Source organism: Sinocyclocheilus anshuiensis, unplaced genomic scaffold (genome assembly GCF_001515605.1).
Source record: "Sinocyclocheilus anshuiensis isolate Anshui unplaced genomic scaffold, SAMN03320099.WGS_v1.1 scaffold699, whole genome shotgun sequence".
NCBI classification, from domain to species: domain Eukaryota; kingdom Metazoa; phylum Chordata; class Actinopteri; order Cypriniformes; family Cyprinidae; genus Sinocyclocheilus; species Sinocyclocheilus anshuiensis.
Window position 1 is genome coordinate 335,512 of NW_015552576.1, and position 23,226 is coordinate 358,737.

The 23,226-nt window shown below is 37.8% G+C and overlaps 1 protein-coding gene across 1 annotated transcript in view; it reads right to left on the minus strand.

Moving 5' to 3' along the window:
• The window catches only part of LOC107665183 (receptor-type tyrosine-protein phosphatase U-like), a 299,759-nt gene that overhangs the window by 224,503 nt on the left and 52,030 nt on the right, over positions 1-23,226 (minus strand). Inside the window, exon 2 of the mRNA XM_016455965.1 lies at positions 4,937-5,065. Within this exon, the coding sequence (XP_016311451.1) occupies positions 4,937-5,065 (129 nt within the window). The remainder of the gene's footprint in view (positions 1-4,936; positions 5,066-23,226) is intronic.

Here is a 23,226-nt window from a genome sequence, read left to right on the forward strand (position 1 = left end):
TTAAAGCTTATCGCCTCTGCCTCTTATTTCAATAATATATCCAATCCATTTCTCTAATCAACACACTACAAAGCAGCGTGAAGAGTGTCAGAAAAGAGCGAAGCAACAAGCCGATAGGCTGAAAGCTTGTCTTATTACACCTTGACATCAAAGACAGCAATGCTTCCCCGCATCAACACAAATGAGCATCTCAATCTTGTCAGGAAACAAGGGGAAAATTGGCCCGTGCTAATGTGCCATTTAAATGCAAAGAACAATTTCTGCAGCGCTAGCTGAGATTTTTTTGCTTTTTTGCACCTGAGCTTCAAAGACGGTATGTCAAAAATTTTAGAGCGGGATTGACATGTTCCTGCAGCAGGGGGCAGTGGGAAGATCATGGCAACGCCCGTCTGTTTGAAGTCAAGCTCACTAAACTCAAGACCAGGCACACTTCTGTTACAGATCCAAAACAAGTCTAGCTTTAATGATCTAGGATTTTTAGGTGTGCAAATGCTCGAAGCACAAACAAAGAGGTGCTCTCCATAAACATAATTTATTACTTCAGCTTCGATCAGTGTGTTTATATGCACAATCTTAAGGGGCGTTCGATTTCTGGAGATCACTCAGGAGTTTATGTGCTGCATGCTAGCAGGTGTTCCTCCTCGAATGCTGTTTCCAACTTCATGAGTCCTCAGAACGTTGTCGGTACACCCATTGCGTCGCTGCTCATTTGCATAAAGTTGACTTAAAGATCACCGACGTGCTGTCGTGCATGTCACTGGAAATCAGCAAGACTCGCAGAAATGGAGCGAACTTCCATTTACACCAATTATAGGTTTCAGTCAATAACCTTAATGTTTTGAGACACTTAAATGCAACTTGTCAGTGGGCTATAAACGTACACTTTAGTTATACTTTTTATATTTACACGTAATGACATTGGTTTTAACACATAAGATAAACTGTATCTCGCAGATTCTTTTTATAGAGTGCAAAGTACAAATATTCTCTATGGTTCGGTTTGTAATGTTCAGTGTTTGAATTGAAATGAAAACTCGGTCATGATTTACTAAGCCTCATGTTGCTCCAAACGTATAAAGTCATTAATCTTCACAACACTAATGAAGATATTTCGGTAACACTTTACTTGAAGCTTTCACATCTAATACAGGCATGCATTTGAATACATTATCCCCCGGTTTCACAGACAAGGCTTAAGCCTAGTCCCAGACTAAAGTGTAAGTCTGAGGTGTTTTAACTGAAAGAAACTTGCACTGGCTGATCTTAAAATATATCAGTGCCTCTGTTTTGTCTCAAAATGCAGGCTTACACCTTTTAATGCACATTATAATGCATTTTATGATCTCATAATTAACTGTAATGTACACAGTTATAATACATTATATTATTATCTATTGAGTGTTATGCCTTTAGAAAGTATAATGCATTAAAACCGATTAACAAACGATTTCACATGTATCAAGGAATCTTCAAAAATTATTATGCATTTTAACTGTGGTTACAATAATATATGAAAATATATAATACATTATAATATACACTATGTATACCATTGAAGGCTTTAAGCATTACTGATATTTATTCTCTCATCATTTTTGTCCATGCATTGAAAATCTATAGAACCAAAATCTTCTAACTTCAAAAAGTTGATTAACAGTTAAAAAAGTAATCCATAAAATTTGAGAGTCACAGATTTAATTTATGATTGTATTCACATATAAACCTTGATCAGTGTGCATGCGTATAGTACATCCAATATGGTAAATTAAACTTAAATGTATTTGCTTAATGCATAAGAACAAACCTAGTTGGTTCTTGCAGTATCTCAAAAATAGTTGCATGTCAAGCAACCACTTCCATTTATCATACTTGATGTGCTCTACGTCTCAGGAATGTTTAGAATGACATGAGTGTGCGCAAATGATGAAATATGTTCATTTTTGGGTGAACTATTCCTTTAACAGTGTTCTTTTATCAGGGAAACGTCAGTTTCAGCAAAACCAGATCAACCAGGGGATGGGGGAGATACTCAAAGTGCATTTGCTACTCATTAATTGTTTACTCAACCAACAAATCTTCATCTCATACATTAATTTAAACTGCATTTTTGCAGAAGTACAGAACAGAATTAATTAGTGCACCTTTCAAGGCAACATGTGAAACCTTGATTTGAATCAAAGGAAAAAGGGTAAAACTTGAAATACAAAAGATTACTAGAGTTTTCACAGAAGTATCAGTATGCTACAGAGCCTGTCTGTTGTGTTAGACCCACATTACACCCGTCTACCTTTCCTCTCTCTCTGTTTCTCAGTTCCCCTTCATTGACATGCTGAACATACCCCAGTATGGATCAATAATATTGACCAAATAGCACCCAATAAAGTAAGCTGTTGTCTCAATTGTAGTGTCTTTAGCAGCTTTGATGGAATTGAACCCTCCAGATAAGTGCAGTATTGGATGGCTACTCAAAGAAATGTCAACGCAAAGTGCCACAGATTGTCTTCAAGCTTCTTATGTCCAGTTAACAACATTATGTGCCACTAGAATGGATCCATGGACAGCTTATATTGCACACTATGGGTAGTATTAGATCACAATAATGGTATATGCAGTTGTAGTAATACAGTTTTTCTTTATTTTTTTTTATTTTTTTATTTAATCAAATAGTTTATATTAATAATCACATGGTAATGACTATTGGGCAATCCAATGAATTAAATATTTTACAAATTAAAGGTGTTTTAACTAATTTGATTAGCTTTTTATGTGAAAGCTGATGAACACACACAAAAAGATTTTTCATAACGAGTAAACAATACGTTTTGCATCAGAGCAGATTTGGTTGCTGCTATCATTAATTAGGTTTTAAGTTGCTCATAGTTTTTTCATACTTTTTTAATATGTTAATCACAATTGTGACAGGAAAACCACATTATTAATAATAATAATAATAATAATAGTTTCGCACACAGATATATTGCTATCTTGGTAAAAAAAAACAGCAAAATTTCTTCAACTGTATGATGATTCATGGACACTGACTATACTGATGAAAACAAACATTACAAAACACAATCGTGTCTGTGAGAGCACTTAGATGTGTAAAAACCCATAATGCACACAAGAGCGTCCACATTTTCACATCATACAAATTTCTATTTAGACTCGATTGCCATTATTAGAGCAGGAAAAAGCCCTGTGTGTTTCTGTAGCTCCGCATGTACCTTGTGGAGAAATACAGAGTTCTGGCATGAAACTCTAGATGGCGCAGTCCGATAGGTCTAACTCAATCTGACCTAATGACATCATTATCACATGGCACAGCTGATTGGTTCTCTCCTGTATCAGTAGCCAATGAGCTCGCTGCTCAACATTCAAATATATGACTAGTGCTTGCTGTAGCAGTTGCAGCTTGCTTCAGAAACCCTCCACCTTCCCCAGCTCCACCTATATAGATCTGCTACGAGGTGATTCATCTTTGCTATGGGGGTTATTTCATGTATGTTATGTTTGCAGCAGCAGTATTTCTTACATGCTCACAGCAGCATGTTGTGGATGTATTGGCAGTAGCAAGTCTCGGTACTTGCTCTGCCGCAGCAGCAGCGTAGCAAATCTATTCCGCCAAGACCAAATACATTAACATTGTCATGTACATTACCATGCCAATCCCTCCGAGAGTTGTCATGACAGAAGTACAATTGCCGCTGAAAACCATCTGAACTCTAAGCATGTTAACACACAACTCCTACCTGAACAGCAGGACACGGCCTGAAGTGATACTAAAAGCACATTTATAATTGGAAGGACACAGTGTATTTCTGACATTACCAAAGACACTTGACACTATGAGTTGCCATAACACTCTATGCTTGTGGTCAGGATAAAAAGATGAGGTTTGTATTTCCTCTTTGAAACGTACTTTCTTGCTACAATAAGGAGTTAGAAGAACAAAGACACTTAAAGTTGCATGTTTACACAAGCTTTGTTTCAAAAACTATTAAGCTACTTTGGAGCTACATAAGTTGCTACCATCTAAGGCAACATCTTAACAATAATTTGTTTTAAAGCACAAAAGGCAGTAGGCTACCTCTCTCACTAAATAGAGTTTAGTGTTAGCATGTTGCTAATCTAAAATCATGACACTCCAGCACAAAATGACCTAGCCACAGAAGTTCCTAAAGGGGACACGGTGATGGAAACAAATATGAGATAGAAGGAAAGCTATATTTCAGTGGTTTTGAGTGTGAACACAAAGTTTCTCAGGGGACTGGAATACTTTTGCAAATTAACGCAAATGTTTTGCGAAAGATGTCAAGTTACTTGAGGGAACACAATACTTTTGCAAACAAACACGAATGTTTTGCAAAAGAACACAAAGTTACTCAGGGGTACAGAATACTTTTGCAAATGACCACAAACGTTCTGTGAAAGGACGCAAAGTTACTCAGGGAATGCCATACTTTTGCAAATGAACACAAATGTTTTGTGAAAGGATGCAAATGTAACCCCTCCGGTCCTAACCACCCCGCTTTGAGTGGCACACGGACCCGGGTCACCAGCATGGGAGGCGTTTTGCAAGAGAACACAAAGGCAATGAAATATAATTTTTCCCCTCATTTCCATTTTTACCACATCACCATGTCCCTTTGATGGCTCCATACTTATGAAACTCATTTTGAGAGATTTTTTTTTTTGTACAGTGCCTCAGATTAAACTATTTTTGTTTTTTCAGAATAAAATAAAATTATATTCTATCTGTTTTTTTGTTTTGTTTTGCTTTGTTTTTGCATTTTGCAATGCATTCTGGTATTGCTTTATCCATTAAGGATACATGCCGTGCTTTCTTAGGTTTTACATATAACGCCAAATCACATATTGGAAACATTCATATTACAATCGAGCGTTCATTACAGCACAGCAGTACAACAGAACTCACCTCGTGTAAGGTCAGAGGTCATGTGCGGCCAGCTGTAGGTCCGTACAAGCTGCCAATCAAAATCATCTTCCTGTGCCTGTCTGTATTCACATAGACTGGGGTCAGAGTCTTCCTCAAACGTGCAGCCAGCTGGAGAGAGAGAACACACTGTTAGAACCAAACTATATTTAGATGGTCACTTTACACTGCGTTTTGCTTTTGTAGGTCAGTATAACTGATCTTTTGAAATATTTTTAAAAGTAATATATTCCAACATCCTACTTGGGAAAGTGCAACATAAGTCATACTTCAATTGAAGTTGAACTTGTAAACGTGTAGAAATTTACAATGATTTCACACATGCATGGCGACACCTTGGCCAGGGTGACGCATTTAATGATTTCCCATGAAGCTACTTGAATAAAGACCTCTTAAAGGTGCAGTAGTGAAAACAGCTTGCTTAATTGCAAGTGTCGGTGAAAAAAATTCTCATGTGAAGCTAAACTGCATCTATTTTTGTTGCATTACATTTTTGGTGCATTAAAACTTGACCAACATTTTGAGAGAACTTCAGGGAAGAAAATAAAATGAGTTGATAATGATCTCTTTAAACAACAAACAGCCAAAAGCTCCACATTTTTGATCACACTCATAACTTTTTATGAGAACAGTAGGATGATTGCTGCTTTAGGCAGATGATGTATTTCTGTAAATAACTTTATGTGAGTTTGCTAGCTTTGTAGTGGAAAAGGAACCTCAGGGCTGTTTTGTTCGAGTAATTAAATATTCCGCACAAAACTACGACTTACTTTGTAGCAGTAACCTTTCATGAGTGATACGGGACTCTGCGTCTTTCACTGAGAAGAAAAACTTTGTTCAGACAGGCAGCTAAAATCTGATTTTTGGCATATCCGACTCAAATCTGTTAAGTTGTTTGCAGAGAGAAAAATAAATCTATTTTGGGTTTTTCAGGCTACGTCCACACAAAGCCAGAGCTTTCCCTAGCCGATCTTTTTTTTCCCCTCGTCTCAAGAAATATCTGCGTCCACACGAAACCACAAAACTGACACAAAACGATGTAGTATACATGTCAGACCAGTATGTGGCGCTGTAATTCTGCCACAGCGTTTTCAGATTTATCCACTCTGGGCCCCGGTTTCAAAAAATATCGGTTTCACTCTCCCAAAACGCCGGATCCGTGTGAACGAAACGCCTATACGATACAAAATGTATGTGCATACAGCTAAACACGTCTCCGTGTGGACGGGGCCTCAGTAGGCTGATTGGAAAAATGTGCCTCTACCTACATTTTTGGAAAGCTCCAAAAACATCCCTACTTACAATTCATTGCAGTTTGGCTGAAATGAACACTAGTGGCAGTAAAACACCAATAATTTGTATTCCTAATTCTTAACGTCTTTACTACAATACTATTGTTACAGAGGAGGCTCCCTTACCGCCTCCTCCGCACCACCAGAGGGAACCGTCTCCCGAATATTAGACATTCCCATTCGGACTCCAAATCCCATCACCCCTCATGCCTGGGACTGATTAATCATCCACACCTGCACCTCATATACACACACACATATAAAACACTCACACACACAGACTCTCTGCGAAGTCTTGATTTGCCCTGGCTGTCATTTCCGAGCGTTATACCCGTGTTTGATTTTCTGTGCATCTGTTCTTGGACTGTTTCCCGATTCTCTGATTGTTATCTGCCTGCCCCGACTTGGATTGTTTCACCTGGACTCTGTTTGCTAGCCGCCTGCCCCAATTCTCAACAGCCGCCCACTCACAGTAACCCTCCACCATCTCAGACACACCCAATCAGTCCACAACTCGCTTTCCCCGAAAAATTTGATGGTGAACCTGCCAGATGCAGAGGTTCCTACTCCAGTGCTCGCTATTTGTTAGCCAACAGCCCTCGCTGTACCCCACAGACTCTAGCCGCACTCGTCACAACAGAAGACTTCACCACACAGCGATCCAGCAGCGGTCGTTCAACTATCTTCAGAGCTAGCAGCACAGGCTTCACAGCTCGCTATGCACCAACACCAGCTCAACCGGAGGAACGCAAACGCCGCATGCAGAACCAACTTTGCCTCTATTGTGGTCAGGCTGGACACATGAAGATCTCCTGCCCGGTCCATCCGTCTTCCAGTTCTCGATCGGTGAGTGTCAATACCCATAGTGCAACTTCTGCATCAAGCATTAATTACCGGCCAAAATATTTAGTCAAGACAAGATAATTACCACTACTGCTCTGTTGGATTCCGGAGCAGCCGGGAACTTTGTGTCATATGAATTCGCTGTACAACATAAACTGAAACTAACCCCCTGTAACTCTCCCTTGGCAGCGCATCCACACCTGCACCTCATATACACACACACATATAAACCACTCACACACACAGACTCTCTGCGAAGTCTTGATTTGCCCTGGCTGTCATTTCCGAGCGTTATACCCGTGTTTGATTTTCTGTGCATCTGTTATTGGACTGTTTCCCGTTACTCTGATTGTTATCTGCCTGCCCTGACTTGGATTGTTTCCCCTGGACTCTGATTGCTTGCCGCCTGCCCCGATCTCTCGCCTGGTACTTGACTCTGTCTCAGCCTTGTCTCTGCTGTTCTACCTTGCCGGTATTTGACCTTGTATTGTCTGACAATTCTAATATAAGCTGCAAATGGATCCACACGCTTCTGACTCGTCACAACAACTATGTTATGACCTCAAAACAAATTTACCACTTAAACTAATACACTTTGACATTTGCATCAAACAATCAGCTCCATATACAGTATATGGCTTTTCTAAAATAGTAAACTTGCTCGGTAGCACACCCGGTTATAGCACTGCACTAGCAATGCAAGTCACAATAAAAGAGCTCAAGGACTTGCGAAAGCAAGCTAAATTTTCATGGCTGCTTCAGTTTTGGGTTATCTCGCATTTGCTTTTGTTAACACTATCGGTTGTTAGGTTTAGTGTAGGTGGTACGTTATTTTCAAAGGCTAAAGAGCATTAAGCTAATTTACCGCCACTCACCAGGCATTTCATTTTTGAACTGCAGCGATACGTACAACAACCAATGTAAAAAAAAAAGCAGTGTCAGGATTCTGATCAAACTGAACATGCTTGAAACATGCAAGAAGCAATGTAATATTATTTTGCAGAAATGTCGCCACAAGCAGGTTTTTCCAATGAGCCTGGTTGGGATTTTTGATTACAACACTTAGACTGGATTTTAATTCTCTACATTCGAGGTTCAAAGTTACTGCAATTTTTCGAATTCACTCGTTAATGCTCTCATGTGGCATTCAATCTATTCAAAAGTGAATTCGTTAGAAATTCTGGGCACTATATATGCAATACAGTCATTTTTGTATATTACTGGACAATGACAACACTGTCTAAACAAATGGATCTGTTTGGCGTTCATTACTTGTTAAATAACAGTGCTAACAGTCAGTTCTAAAAATTGGGTTTGGAATTGGAATTGTGTGTAGTGTGAATAAAGGCTAATCACCCACACTAAAACTAATGAGGCAAACAAAAAGACACTCTCGACGGCACACGCACTGATGTGGCATCATCTCAGGCAAAAATGATTGAGTGCCACATCTGAACTCAGACTCCAGCTAAAAGCTTTTCGGTGCCTTTTGTTTTCCTTAATTGCATCTAATAGCTCTGGTTTTCCTCAGCTCTGTGTGTAAGTGGAGGTGTGTGTTTCGGCTCAATTAGCTCCAGGCTTGGAGGACGGGGAAGTAAAAATGGGTCAGGTAGATTGCTGTCAGCTGACAAACATCAGCATCACACCAGAGACACAGAGATGGAGCTTGACACACGTAATAGACTCATCGCCGGTGTGAGGTGACCCACTCCTGTGTGTGTGTCTTTGAGAAACATGCTATCAGCAGGCTCCCAACAGAAGCTAATAATACTCCATCTAGAGTAGCGTCTAAAAACAGAAGCACTCTCACAACCACATGCTCTCACGTTACATTACAGGTGGCGAAATTATAGTCACCCAGACCCCGGTAAGTGGACCAAACTCACACAAACAGCAGAACATCTCAGTAGAGACATGCACTCTAAGCATTCAGATTCTGATTGGTCAGTGGTGGAATTTAGTTGTGCTAGTACGTCATATTACATAGTGATTTGACACTGACCAAAAAAATAAAGGCCAAAAATTAATATTTAAGGTCCATTTATTTTGTGATAATGATTGGCTGACTGTACATTACCCAGCTAATTACTGGATAATGTACAGTCAGCCGGTCATTATCGCAAAACAAACCCTTCAGGATCATACCAGAGCTGTCCATGACGTATATGCATATTTTTGAACCATAAATGCACATGCATTATGCACTTTGTTTAAGCGTTTCACATACAGTATGTAGCAAAGACAGCAAATTAGTGTGTTTCTATTATGGCTTGAGAACTTGTCTCCATCAGATGCGAGCAACATCACAACACGTCCAAACTAAATCACTCCCATTATAATCAACGAAGCTGTCTTCACTGAAAGAGCCTGAGTTCAGCTGATGGATGCTGCGTTTCTGTTTTTGAAGTTACTTCAACCACTTTATTTTTCCCATCTATCTGAAACTAAATGATCATTTAGAAATGCCCTTTTTTTCTATGAACCTCTGAGCATCACATCAAAGCAAGCTCATTATTTTCTGCCCTTTAAATTGACATCATTTGTTGGCTTGAAACTTATATTTACACACAGTTGCAGAAATATATTACAAAATTATTTTGTACACTATTCTTATAAAAAAAAAAAAACAGATGCAAGAATCATTATGTATTATCAGTACCATCTGAGGTCACACTTTATTTTAAGGTCCAATTCTCACTATTAACTTAAAACACATAGTTTTCCTTCAATAAACTCTTAATGTTCTGCTTGTTAGTTAGTAAGGTAGTTGTTAAGTTTAGGTAGGGTTAGAGGATCTAAAATATGCTCATGCAGAATAAGGCATTAATATCTGCTTTATACGTACTAATAAACAGCCAATATGCTACATGCTAATAAGCAGCTAGTTAATAGTGAGAACTAGTCCCTAAACTAAAGTGTTACCTAGTCTGTAAATGCACAAATGACGCATTTGCACTAAAAAGTGTTCTATGTTTGATGGCACATGAAAATGATCAAGTTACCCACTGCATCTATTGTATCCAGCCCACAAGACCCTTCACAGTTTGTTTTTTAGTCAAGGTTTAGCTCTCTGGCGTCTTGAAGGCTCCATCATGACCGAGTCTCTACCGGATTAAAACACTGTTTCTCGCAAAGCTACAAGAGCAGCTCTCAAGGATGTCTTTCAGTTGCTTTAGTTGTCAAAATTAAACAGCAAAGACAGGCTTATATTACATGGGTTTATAATTCGCAGCTTCCATCTCCAGGCATTTAAGAGCAGGATTTTCAGATCAGTCCGAAGTTGTCTGTGAAGGAACTCTCTGTCATTGTAAACACAGCTTTACAGTCAGAGCTGCCATCATCAGAGGCAAGCAAAGATACTGATTATTACAGAAGAGCTGTAAAGCTTTTATCACCACTACCATGAAAATTACAATGTCAAAGATTATTATCTCTCGCTTTGTTCTCACAGTCGTTCCACTTCAAACAAACACATACTTCTCTCCTCTCCTATAAACAGTATATATAATATACAGTATGCATGTGCAATAAATTGATTAAAAGTGACTGTAAATAGATGTATAATGTTACAAAAAAATGAAAACTGGAAAACAAAATGTATCATGGTTTCCACAAATAGTTTAAGCAGCAGTTAACCATTTATAACTGTTTTCAATAGATAATCAAATTCAGCTTTGATCACAGTAATACATTACATTTGAACATATATCCAAATAGAAAGACTGCAATAATATTCAGCAATATTACTGTTTTTACTGTATTTTAAATAACATAAATGCAGCCTTGGTGAGGAGAAGAGGCTTCTTTCAGAAACGTCTGTACATACATAGAGCTTCATTTGGGCCTCAGAAAGCTCATAATCTCATAGCAGCATGATATTTTAAGGTGCTAAAGAGGCTGGCTGACTCGGTGCCAGACCCACTCATGGACTATGGTGAGGGTGGCTCCGGGGCCCGCGCTCCCTTTGTTTGTTTACCTTTCCATCTGTTGCTTTAATAATGCAGAGGCATTACCCCAGTCTCAGGCATTATGAGCACACTGCTCATCTCAAACTGCCTGTGGTGTGTCTGACTTCATTTTCAGTCCAGTTGTTGACTTGTTTGAACTAGTCTGTCCAGGCCAATTACATTGCATTTCGCTGCACTATTTTGTATCTTTCTTTCTTTCTTTCTTGTCTCCATGTACATGCACTAGGTGAGTAGTTGATGGCCCCTAACCCTAACCTTGACTTGAAGATGACTTAAAGGCCGACTTCTGTCCATATTGTGAAATATTATGACATATTTATTTGAATATATTTTAAGATATAATTTAATTCTCTGATTCAAAGCTGGATTTTTAGCATCATTACTCCAGTCTTCAGTGACACATGATCCTTCAGAATCATTCTAATATGCTGATTTGCTGCTAACCCTAACATTTCTGATTATTATCAATGTTGAAAACATTTGAAAAAAGTGAGTACGTGAATAAATAAATACAGTGAAGACTGGAGTAATGGCTGCTAAAATTCAGCTATGCATCACATGAACAAATTAAAAAAATTAATTGTACTGTTTACTACATATGGTTTATACTGTATTTTTGATAAAATAATTGCATAGAATTTAGTTTTTCCAAAAACATTAAAAATATTCCAAACTTTTAACTGGTATTGATAGTATAATAACTTATAAATCATTATTTATCCACTATTCATTTTGTGATTCCAGGAAGTTTCAAGAACTGTTCTTCAAAGAAACAAAGTAATACGATTTCAGTTTACCTCTTGATTTTTTTTATTTTTTATGATGCCAGATAATTTCATGGTTGCCAAGAACCCTGTGCTTTTAAGGTGTCGTGAAGATGCTGTGTGTTTCGTTGTGAAAGCGAAACTACTTTGTTTGGTCTTCCAAAAGAGGACACGACTAGAAATCAGTGGTTAAGTTGTATTTACAACACTGTTCCAGAACAGTTCAACCCAAATATTCAGATGTGTCCAGCGCATTTTATGGAGGACTGTTTCCTGATCCTGGTAGAGTAGACTACAATGCCGGCTGTTCTGACTCACAGACTGTAAGTACGTTTTCATATTTAAAGAATTTGCCACTGACGATTCAAACGCGAGTTTTGAGCAGTGTGGAGTAGCGCTTGTTGTTTGTCATTTCTCTGATGACAAATGCAGACATGGTTTTATGTTTACGCGGCGCGATGTAACACAACGCGTAAAAAGACAGTATAAGTCATTATAATACGTAATTATATCCCCACTGGATGCAACGGATGCCTCGTTTATGATGGCTTTAATGTTTTTGTCTCGTCGCTCCGGCCGGATGCGGCATCACAGTATGGTGAGGGGCGTAACATTTCCGTCACACGCTTGAGGTATTCGGCCAATCACAACGCACTGGATAGCTGGCCAATCAGAGCACACCTCGCTTTCCAGACAGATGAGCTTTGTAAATACTTTTCAGAAAGGCGGGGTATAGAGGAGAAACAATAATGTACAGTATGTGGAAATTATGTTTTTGTTGAACCTTAAACTGCATAAACACATTTCATTACACCAAATACACAAAATAATAGCAGCATCATATGACCCCTTTAAACCCTTTAAAGATTTAGGTTTTAGGCTTTTGTTCTGCATGTCAAGTCAAAAAAAGTTTAACTTTTACAAATGTGTCTGTGGTGCATCAAGCTGTTTTTCAATGCAATGTCTCCTAATAGAGGAGAAACAATAATGTACAGTATGTGGAAATTATGTTTTTGTTGAACCTTAAACTGCATAAACACATTTCATTACACCAAATACACAAAATAATGTTCTTTTTTAGCAACATCATATGACCCCTTTAAAGTTGCTCAGCTCTTTTAACTACATTGTGTTGACACATTCCACTGATGTTGCTCATTAGTGCTGGCTTTGCCTATGATCCTTTCTGCAAGCACTCAGTTATGCATTTAATGAAATTATAATTATTTAAAACTGTGTGTACATGTGTGTGTGTGTGTGTGTGTGTGTGTGTGTGTGTGTGTGTGTGTGTGTGTGTGTCCCCAGAGGTGTGTGTGTGTGTGTGTGTGTGTGTGTGTGTGTGTTCCCAGAGGAAATGTTATTGCTCAGAAGTCGCACATTCATTGCACAGGAAATTTATCTGTTATATTTCTTTGAAACAGCTACTAAAACTATTTTGTAATAGTAGTTTTAAACTCAGATCATTTGATGAGAAATGTTCAAGTTAATACTGAAATCCTGACTTTTAACTGCAAACATTGCCGAGAAAATGCTTAGTTGGTCATTAGCTGCTCCAAACTGGTCACTGGCTATTCCAAAAGGGGGAAGAAAAAAAAAAAACTTGACCACCAAGCTAGAATGACTGCTCAAATTTAGTTTGTTACTGGTACAAAAATGGTCTAATGATCACTTTAGACCTTCTAGAAACATGCTGCTATGTTCCAAAACGTACTTGCATCTACCAAATGTTTTTTTCCCAAAACTCCAAAAACATACCTATACATACAATTGACCCTTTTCAAAGACCCTCCCCCCCAAAAATGAATGAACATCAGAAGGTATCTTGTTTCAAGCATGGAAAGACATCAGTACACACCATTTTTCAAGTTCAAGTTTACTGACATTAATATACCCTCCTGTCTGGCTTGTTTGTCAGACAAAATGGCGAATTCTGTGTTATGATTAGACAGATCGAACAAACTCAACCAACATCTTATTCTTGCACCTTGCACAATACTATGTTATGATCACAGGACACTTTTACCATAGTGCATGGTTTGTAAACTAATACTTTTTTGATGTTTGCATCATACAAACTGGCTTTTTCTGATGAAGTAAACTTGCTCGGTAGTGCACCCGGTACAGCACTACACTTGCAAAGCGAGTCACGATGAAGGAGTTCAAAGACTTGTAGAAGGATGTCATGGTTGCTTCAGCAAATATATTTTTATGTGGTATGTTACTTTTGACTGGTAGAGTACTTTGAAAGTGTTGTGAAATGTGAAAGAAGCAACATAGTATTATTTTGCAGAAACATTGCAACAGGCTTGTTTTTTGTTGTCCATAACACAGCTGCAGTCTACAGTGTTATTTTTTTAAAGCTCACTGCTGTCTCGAAGAGACTATTGAGATCTCATTTGTGATTTTATTTTCCTGTGAGGTCAGTACTTACGCTACATGTTAAACACTTGTAGAAAGGTTTGATTGCGTCGTTTCATGTGTCTGTGCGACTGTGTGGGCTGTTAATGGCACAAGCGCTCCGCTTCCCTGAGGAAACACTTGAAGAAGAGTATTTCCAGATCTGCTACATGAAAACCTGAACTGTTTTCCCAGAGCAGTATTCTTGCTGAAATGTCAAACATGATAAATTAGGATAGAAAAATCTCTCTTTAGCATTTTGATCCTTGTGGTATGCTAATTAGAAACTGCATAAATGAAAAGCAGCCGACACAGTCTCTCATCAGTGCATTGAAGACGAGGCCTGACTTCCCCTCGCCGAAGACGTCTTGTGTCTCCAGACAGCCCTCTGAGAGGTGTGGTGAGACAGAACAAAGCGCCGTAAATAAATAACGCAGTGTGAATGCTGTGGCCGTTACTTTGAAAGCAAGGAAAGTAATTTGCAGAACAGCGCATCCCGAAAGCTGGCGTGGAGATGCAGGTATACGTGTGTCGGCACTGCCTTTGATGTCTGAGACTCACACTGAGTGCAGTCTGTTCCTTCACCACGCACACGCATCTCTATTTTTTTTTTCACTTTATGGCTCTTCTTTGATGCCAATAGTATGTTAGAAGGTTTAATATCTGTCCCGCGGTTCCCATTTGTAGCACTGTCATAAATCTGATCATCACCTGCAGCAAATGGAAGAATGGAATAAAAACAAGTGCAAAGAAAAAAAAAACGTGACTAAATGAGAGACAGAAACTTAGTGAGCTTCCTACATGGACGGTATTTTAAGGCATCACGATCCAGGCGTGAATTCAGTTTCACAGAGTAGGCAGCATAATTGTGTTACTTTCTAAAATACCATTTACACAAATTCTAAGGCAGAATTGTATATATCCTTTGCAGGGGCGTAAATTTCGTCTAACAGTTGGGGGGGACAATAAACATAAAATTTCTCAAGAGCAATTTTTGAAGGGGACACAAATAATACAGCTAAAATTGTACTTGTAAGGATATGTATACGCAGAGGAAAGCCTTACCACTATTAGTGCAGCAGGGAGACCTTGCCAAATTAGACAACTTCAAGCTATTGTGGTCGCGCCGAGACAGCGCTCGTGTCCGTTGTAGACATTACTATCCGTCACAGTGTTGCCAAGTCCGCGGTTTTCCCGTGAAATTGGGCTACTTTATCACTGTTGTCGCTGGTTGTTTTTAATGTCCGCGGGTTGAAGCGACCCCAATAACGTGCATTTTATCCCCCGGAACGCAATTTTTACTGGGGGACCCCTCTCGAAACGCAGTTCGTTAGGCTAGTTTTAAGTAGCAATTGGGCGGGTTTTGTTGTGAAAACCTGGCAACCCTTTCCGTCACGCAGGTAACGTTATTATTGATACCATAGCGGACTCATCGAAAAATACATTGGCATCATGTATTAAAGGGGTCCTATTATGCTCTTTTACAAAGTCTTGATTTTGTTTTGGTGGTGTACTAGAACAGGCTCTCATACTAGGTTGTTCCAAAAACACATTATTTTTCACATATTTTACATTATTACAACACCTCTCTCCCCAGTCTGGCATGAACGGCTCGAATAGCTCCTGTATCAAATGAAGGCCCGCCTTCTGAAATACGAACTCGTCCCATTCGTTGATATTTGTGATATCACAAATCCCGGAAAATATGCGTTGTAGTCCAAATGAGTCGTTCGTTGTAGTTTTTTTTTCTTTTTTTTTTTTCTGTTAAATAAAATATCTCCTTTTGAATTGGACTTTGAGCTTTGTAACTTTGCAGATCTTTTTTATGCTCAAACACCAACATTACAGACTAACTAAAGTTGAAAAAGTGAAAAAGCATAACAGCACCCCTTTAAAGAGAAACTAATCAATTAATCCGATGTTTACGTGAATAAAATAGCCTTGACAGCCTTACTTACTGGAGTTCCACAACTATTGACTTCTCTCTCACTGGACTTGTGTGTGTGTAGGTGATGTAAAAGAGGAAAGCAGACATTTGGACCGAAGCACTGTGAGGCAAGTGAGGGGGAGACTCAATATGTTTCTAAATTTAAAACGCATTGTTGCCCCGTTTGTGTTATTTTACTACTTACACAATTATTTAAAGTATAAAACATTGTTATTTACAATACACAGCGTGGTTTTTAATCATAATTTTAGGGGGGGCAACCCTCAGATAGGGGGGGTCCTGTCCCCCCCGTCCCCCCTAGGATTTCCGCCTATGACCCTTTGTGCAGAATACAATACAATAAAATACAATGAGAGAAGAAAAAAAGAAACAAAGTGAGAGAAATATGGATTATAAATATGCCGAAAAGTATTGTATGCAACATGCAACATGCATATGCAATAGCTTCGCAACATGCCAACAGCTATCTCTATTCAAAACAATATATCTAACACATGGAGTCCTGGCTAAAACACTCAATAGTGTTTTACATTAGTCACTTATGAGGTTCTATTTTAATGAGGATGCTGACTTAATAGACAGCAGGGCAGCTCACTAGGCTTTGGAACAGAGCCACTCTGTTGCTTCTCTCAGAGTAACTCACCCTGCTTCAGTGAGAAACATCGCTATGTTTTGTGAGCCATAAAGACAGTAAATATTTGTTGTTTGGTATTGTTTCTGTTAGATAAATTATTCTCTGGAGGCGGAGAGTGTTATTGATGGTTAAGTATAGGACACGGGCTATCAACTCATGACGATTACTTACAGTCAAACGGTTACAAATGTCTCCCCTTATCCCGCTGAACAATTTATCTCAGGGCTGGATGGGAACTAATTTTCTTTATGGCTCCCACGCGAGACATGTCCATCAGCTGGTAATGTACGAGTAGCGCTGGCTGACTCAAACTGATATGCTTGCAACTCTTTCAGCAAAGTCCTAGCAACACAAATGCTGATCGTAGCTTGTTGAGTCCATCTTCACCACAGCAACTGACATTTCATCCCAAACACATACTATTAAGCTATTAATCCTTATCTATAGTGTTATTTTAGAATTATTTATATACTCTTATAGTATGTATTAATATTTGGAATGAACTTTTTTTATATTTAAGTTTTTCTTTTAATTTTAGCCTAAGTTGTACTCAGTTTTTTTTAAATAAATATTCCTATTGAGCTTCAATTTATTTGTATTTCGGTTATAGTTTTAATAATTGTATTGCTTCAACTTACACTTATTTGTTTCAGTTAGTTAGTTAGTTAGTTAGTTAGTTAATTGACTGAGAGGAGCTTTGGTTCCACCAATTCTGAAGCATATTGTTCACAAATTAATTTACATGTCATTTGCATGGCTATTCTATATTGTAAATATAGTCAAAGCTAAACATTATGACAAACAATAGAATATTTTTTAGAAATTTTAAAGAGATTTTTTTAAGAAAGAAAATTAGAAAAGAAGAGTTAAGGGGAATTAATAAATTATGAATACTTAACTGTCATTGTGTGAATGATATGTAATCATGTAATCCATAAAAAAGTAACTGTAATCTGATTAAGAACATTTTAAAATGTAATGTAATCTAACTACAAGTGCTTAATTTTTGGAATCTGATTACATAATTTGGATGAAAAGATTACAAGTAATCCGTTACTACCAAGCACTGACTCTATCTGTGGTCTGTTATCTATTTCAGGTCATGGTGGAGCACTGATGACTTCACATTAAGACCAGGAACACGTATTAATGTTGAATTTAAATTCAAAGCACCAGCCCTTCTGAGTAAGTGTCAGAAACACAAGAAAGTCAAAAAAAAAAGAAAAAGTCCAGGTCTGCTCTCCTCAATCATCTCCAAACCTCCCAACAATGCGAGTGTAATCTATCATCTGACAGCGAGCGCAGACGCGGAAGCTCGGTCTCCTCGCAGTCGGAGGTGTAAATGTGTGCGCTCCTGCTGTCTGAGGTAAGTTCAGTCCAGCGGGGAGTCCAGGTGTTTATCAGGGACTGTGTGCCTCCACTGCTGGAACGCTGAGATTCTGTCTGCTGTCAGTCTGGAGCCAGAGCTGGAGTTATGATGATGGCACTGAGATTGGAATTACATGTTTATGATGGATCACCAATTTTGTGCTCGTGTTTACAGCAACACAGCGGCTGGAAAAACTGACCCACATACTGATAATAAATACTGACGGAGAGGCACGAAGAAGACTAGCTACACTTTCATCTTTGAGAACAGAGAAAAGAGTGAGACACAAAGATCTAGCCCACCTGTTAATGATTTAGCAAGTGAATACAATGCAAATCATGTTATGAACTCTCTCAAAATCCTGTGGAACTTGATAGGTTATCTAATCACAACTAGGGCTGCACGATATATCGAAATATCGAAATATCGCACATGTAAATATCGCGATATGCATATCGCAAGGGCGTGCGATATCTGAATCATTTTAATAATAGGCTACTTAAATCAAAACGTTGCAAAAGGTCAAAGTTTTAGTTCGACGCATATAGCAGAGTATTGCTTGACGTTAAAAAGAGTTATTAAGTGCAATAAGTTGCAGAAAACAACTCTTTGCCGTCTCGTCTTGCTGTCTGACAGACTCACACCTGAAGCTGTTATTTTACACTTAATTATAACATTTCTGTACCTGAATACTATTGATTTGATCTATGCTTATAAATTGTGTATTTGTTCTTTTTTCCTCCTTTTTCTTTCTTTTTTTTACTGACTGTTCACTTGCCTTTAATCATATTTGAACTTTCTCAGACTATATTTTTTGCTGTGGTATATGAAGAAGTACTTAAAGTGTATGGAAAGCAAAGTCACAATGATATAAAATTAGTGTCATTCATTTTTTTGTCATTCACATTGATGTTAAAATTACATTTTCTGATTTGTGACATTACTTTTTATGTACTGCTAAAACACTGCTGGTCACTTTCAGAAGTTGTAGTGATTCTTTCTTTTCCAAGAAAAATGTGAAACAAATTGGTTATATAATTTTCATTTTTAAATATTTTAAAATATAATTTAAATAGATTTTTCACACTTTAAGCAATATCGTATCGCATATCGAATATCGCATTTTTTAACAAGGTATCGCGTATCGCTTTTTTTTTTTTCAATATCGCACAGTCCTAATCACAACCAAGAGCAGGTTATTGATATAATGACACATTAATTTTAATTAAAATTATAAAAAAAATCAATAATCATATTAATAAATAATATTGTATGAATTAATATCCTTTACCACAACATATGCTTGTGTGTACAGAACTGTATTCAATGTGAACTTGTAGTGTACTTCAAATCTTAAAAATATAAGAAATAAAAAAAATATGAAATAAAATGCCACTTAAGTACACTTTTATTTCTTAACACACTTAAGTACACTTAAAATTGCACATTGTAATTACGTCAAATTAAAAGTTCCAAATTGCATTTTAAGTCATTGTTTTAATTATCACTTGTCATGATTATAAGAAGTACGCTTTTCTAATGTGTTGACTAGCATACTAACATACTGATTATTATTTTAACTGCAATGTGTTATGACTTTACATTCGGCTTAAATTCTAAATTGGCTTAAATTAAAGTACTTGAATTTAAGTTAATTTCAATGTACATGCAATTAAGTTTCTGAAAGCATTGCATTTAATATTATTTCTGGAATAAGTACGTAACAGTATTCTAAAGTGTGCTCTTTTATGATATTAAGATACCATATCATATTTAACTACTAAATGTTGACCAATTGTCTGTTATTTAAAATGCTATATAATATAAAATGGCTTGACTTAATTAAGCAAAATTATGTAATGTCAGAAAGGAATGAGGGCTTAGAGCAAAACTGCCATCAAAATGAATAAAAATGCCCCCAAACTTTGAGTGTCAGTATGAGAGTGGAACAAGATCATCAATACAGAGCATTTCTGCATCACTTCACCTTATGTTCCAACCCCACATCAATTATTCACAGACTCTAGATTAAAATTTACGACTGAGCTCCACGACGAGTTCTGGAAATGAGCTCCATATCATTGTCTGACCGTCTGTCAGTGCCAAACTTTCTCTGACTGTTCAACTCCCTTGACTGATGTAGTGACACTTTTCCAACTTTTACTGTCACGCGTATGGCACTTTCACATTACAGTCTCGGAAAGGCCATGGTAAAAATGTCTTCCTTTCTCTCGTTCTCAAAGTAAAAGTTTGATCTGTTTTTCTGGATGGTGTGTTGCTCTGATTTCTTTATGTTTCGAAGCAACAAGGTATTAAGTTTATCACTTTTGAGGAAGAACAAGTCACTGGATTTGCAGGCCCTTCGGGTGGTCAAGGCACTGCTGATCAACACAGTGGTGTTTCGTTCCCAAATGATTCAGTGTTTTTGAACGAATCTGGTGAGTCAAAGATTCAAAAAGCCATTTATAAACACAGTTCGCAAAATCTTCTAGAAACTGCATACTAGTACAGTACTATTTTTAGCACTATTTATCTTTCTATGGCATAAACAGCAGGAATAGTATGCGAGTAAGCAGTTCGGAAATCAGGATGTCACTTGCTCCATTCCTAAATGAATCAGCTGTTTTAAATAAATTGGTTGAGTGAGTAAATAAATGACTCACTCATTAAGTCAGTGACTTGTCCTCACCTAATGGAGGTTTTAGTTTAATATTTAAAGTGTAATTTCATAGTTCTATATAGGGCTGCCCTCGACTAAAGATTTTTCTGATCGACTAATAGTTGTTCATTTAAAGCGATTAGTCAACTAATCGCACGTTTATATTAATAAACCTTATAATTCATAATAATGAGCCTTTAATTGCCTATAGTCTATCAGCGCTCAAGCACACACAGCGGGTTGACGTCAATATATGACACCAACTTAACATTGGTTTTTGGTTACACAACCTAAAAACAACAAATATCAACGTCAGCTGATGCTGGTATTGGACATTAAATTAACACTGACATTAGACGTTGAATTGACACTGAATTTTGGTCACCCGACGTCGCAACCGAAATGTAACCAAATATCAACGTCTTATGACGTTGATTTTTTTTTTTCTGTGACTAAGCGACTGATAAAATTGTGATCGACTAAGCCTCTTCTTGCGACTAACGGTTAGTCGACTATTAGTTCTACATTCAGTATATTTTATATGTAACATAATAATCTCATAACATTATTTATGCATTTGTAACTGCAGTGTAAATGCATTCATGCCATATATGAGCTGCAGTAAACAGTCTGTGTAAATATATCTAAATGCCACTTCTGGAGTTCAAAGATAAGATTTTGTTGTTTTCATTTGATTGGTAACAGCCCTAAAATGTATTATTATTCTAATTACATTTATTGAATAAATAGAAATGGTTAAAAATATAGTAATTGTTATAGAAATAGCCACCGTAGTACTACACTCAAAAACGTATCAGAACGCATCACTTTTAGACAGATGGACGTAAAGAAACAAAGTCTAAACACATTTCACAGTAATTTCTCTTGTGTTTTCTGTAAAAAATGTTCAGAGAGACTGCTGTGTTATGCTTGAATGAGCTGTCATTCCAGTCTATCACTTTAATACCCTATTCAGACCGATCCAACCTTAAATGACACGTAAAACAAAGCAAATTGTGATCGCTTTAATTTAGTTCTGTTCAGAATAGTCAGAAAAATCAGTTTTAGTCAAAAGCAGTGATCGTGCTTGCCTTAGCAAGCGCCACTAAAACACTTCATAGTGCTGTAAAAGTAGCAATTACTGTGTTTCTTCTCTTTTGATTTCTTCACTGAATGGACTTGACTAGTTACAGGTGGCTTTTAAAATGTTATTCTGTTTTAACAGCCCTTCAGTCCTTTAATAGCCCTTTAACACTTGTTCGGTACAACACACACACACACACAGACTTACTCCCTGAGCGTACACCTCAGCAGACAAGCTGCACTCCTGAGGGAAAGCGTTTTTTAGAAAGCAAGAGGAAAGATGGGGCGTCATCCTCTCGGTTCCACATCCATTACCCTCCGATCTGCCGGGAGGAGGAAAACATTAACCAAGAAAGAAAGAAAAGAGGAAAGGAAGGAAACGCGGCTGTCATTATAAGTGCCAACTTCCCATTTATCATTTAGTCTGTTCGTTTTTTTCTCTCCCGCACAGTGAGATATAAATTAGAGCTACGATGTGAGCTATAAAAGCCTTTTTTTGGCTCTTCCGCCCCGTTACACTTTTATACACATATAGGCATCATAGAGAACATACGACGCTAATCAGACTCATTGTCACTCCAGCACCTGCGCGCTTCTCTTTCTGCAAGGACGGGAGGAGAGGACGGCGACGGAGCTGGGAATATGACATTTTCATATTGCCTTTAGGGGAGAATGTATTTCTCTTTCTTGTGAAAGGAGGTGGAAGAGGTTGAGTTGACGCTTTTTACTGCGGTTAGAAAGGTGTCAGCTGCTTGGTCTATTCACTGACTCCATCAAAGCACCTCTCAAAGTGTCTCTCTGTGGCTGCTTTCAGATTTAGGAGTCTGCCACACTCAAAAGTAGTCTTGCGCTAGAGCATTAAGATTTTCTTTAAGGCCCCGTGCTGAGTGCCCTAAGAAGTGCACCGGAGAGTGTGGACTGAATTACTTCACTTGAATTTCACCAGTGAAATTGGTTAGCATAAGCTCTACAAAAGGAAATGAGAAGATGGTTGGATGGTTGAGGGATCAGATATCTCTCAGTCCCCGCAAAGCTCAAAGTCATAAAGGCCACATTCACAGTGCAGCTGAATAGGGCTGTCACTTCACTTCTGCGTAATCTCCTTCTGTTCGGTTATTTACGGAGACAACCACATTCCAGAGTGACACAAATCCAAATCCTTTAACCATACTGTCATTAAATCTGTGTTGGAGTGTAGAAAACTGAACTGAACAATGCAATGATGGATATCGTCTCTAGGAATTTTCATTAAAAAACTTAGTTTTTTTTGATTGTGTTTTTTTTTTTTTTCATCAAATGGTGAGTGACAGAAGGT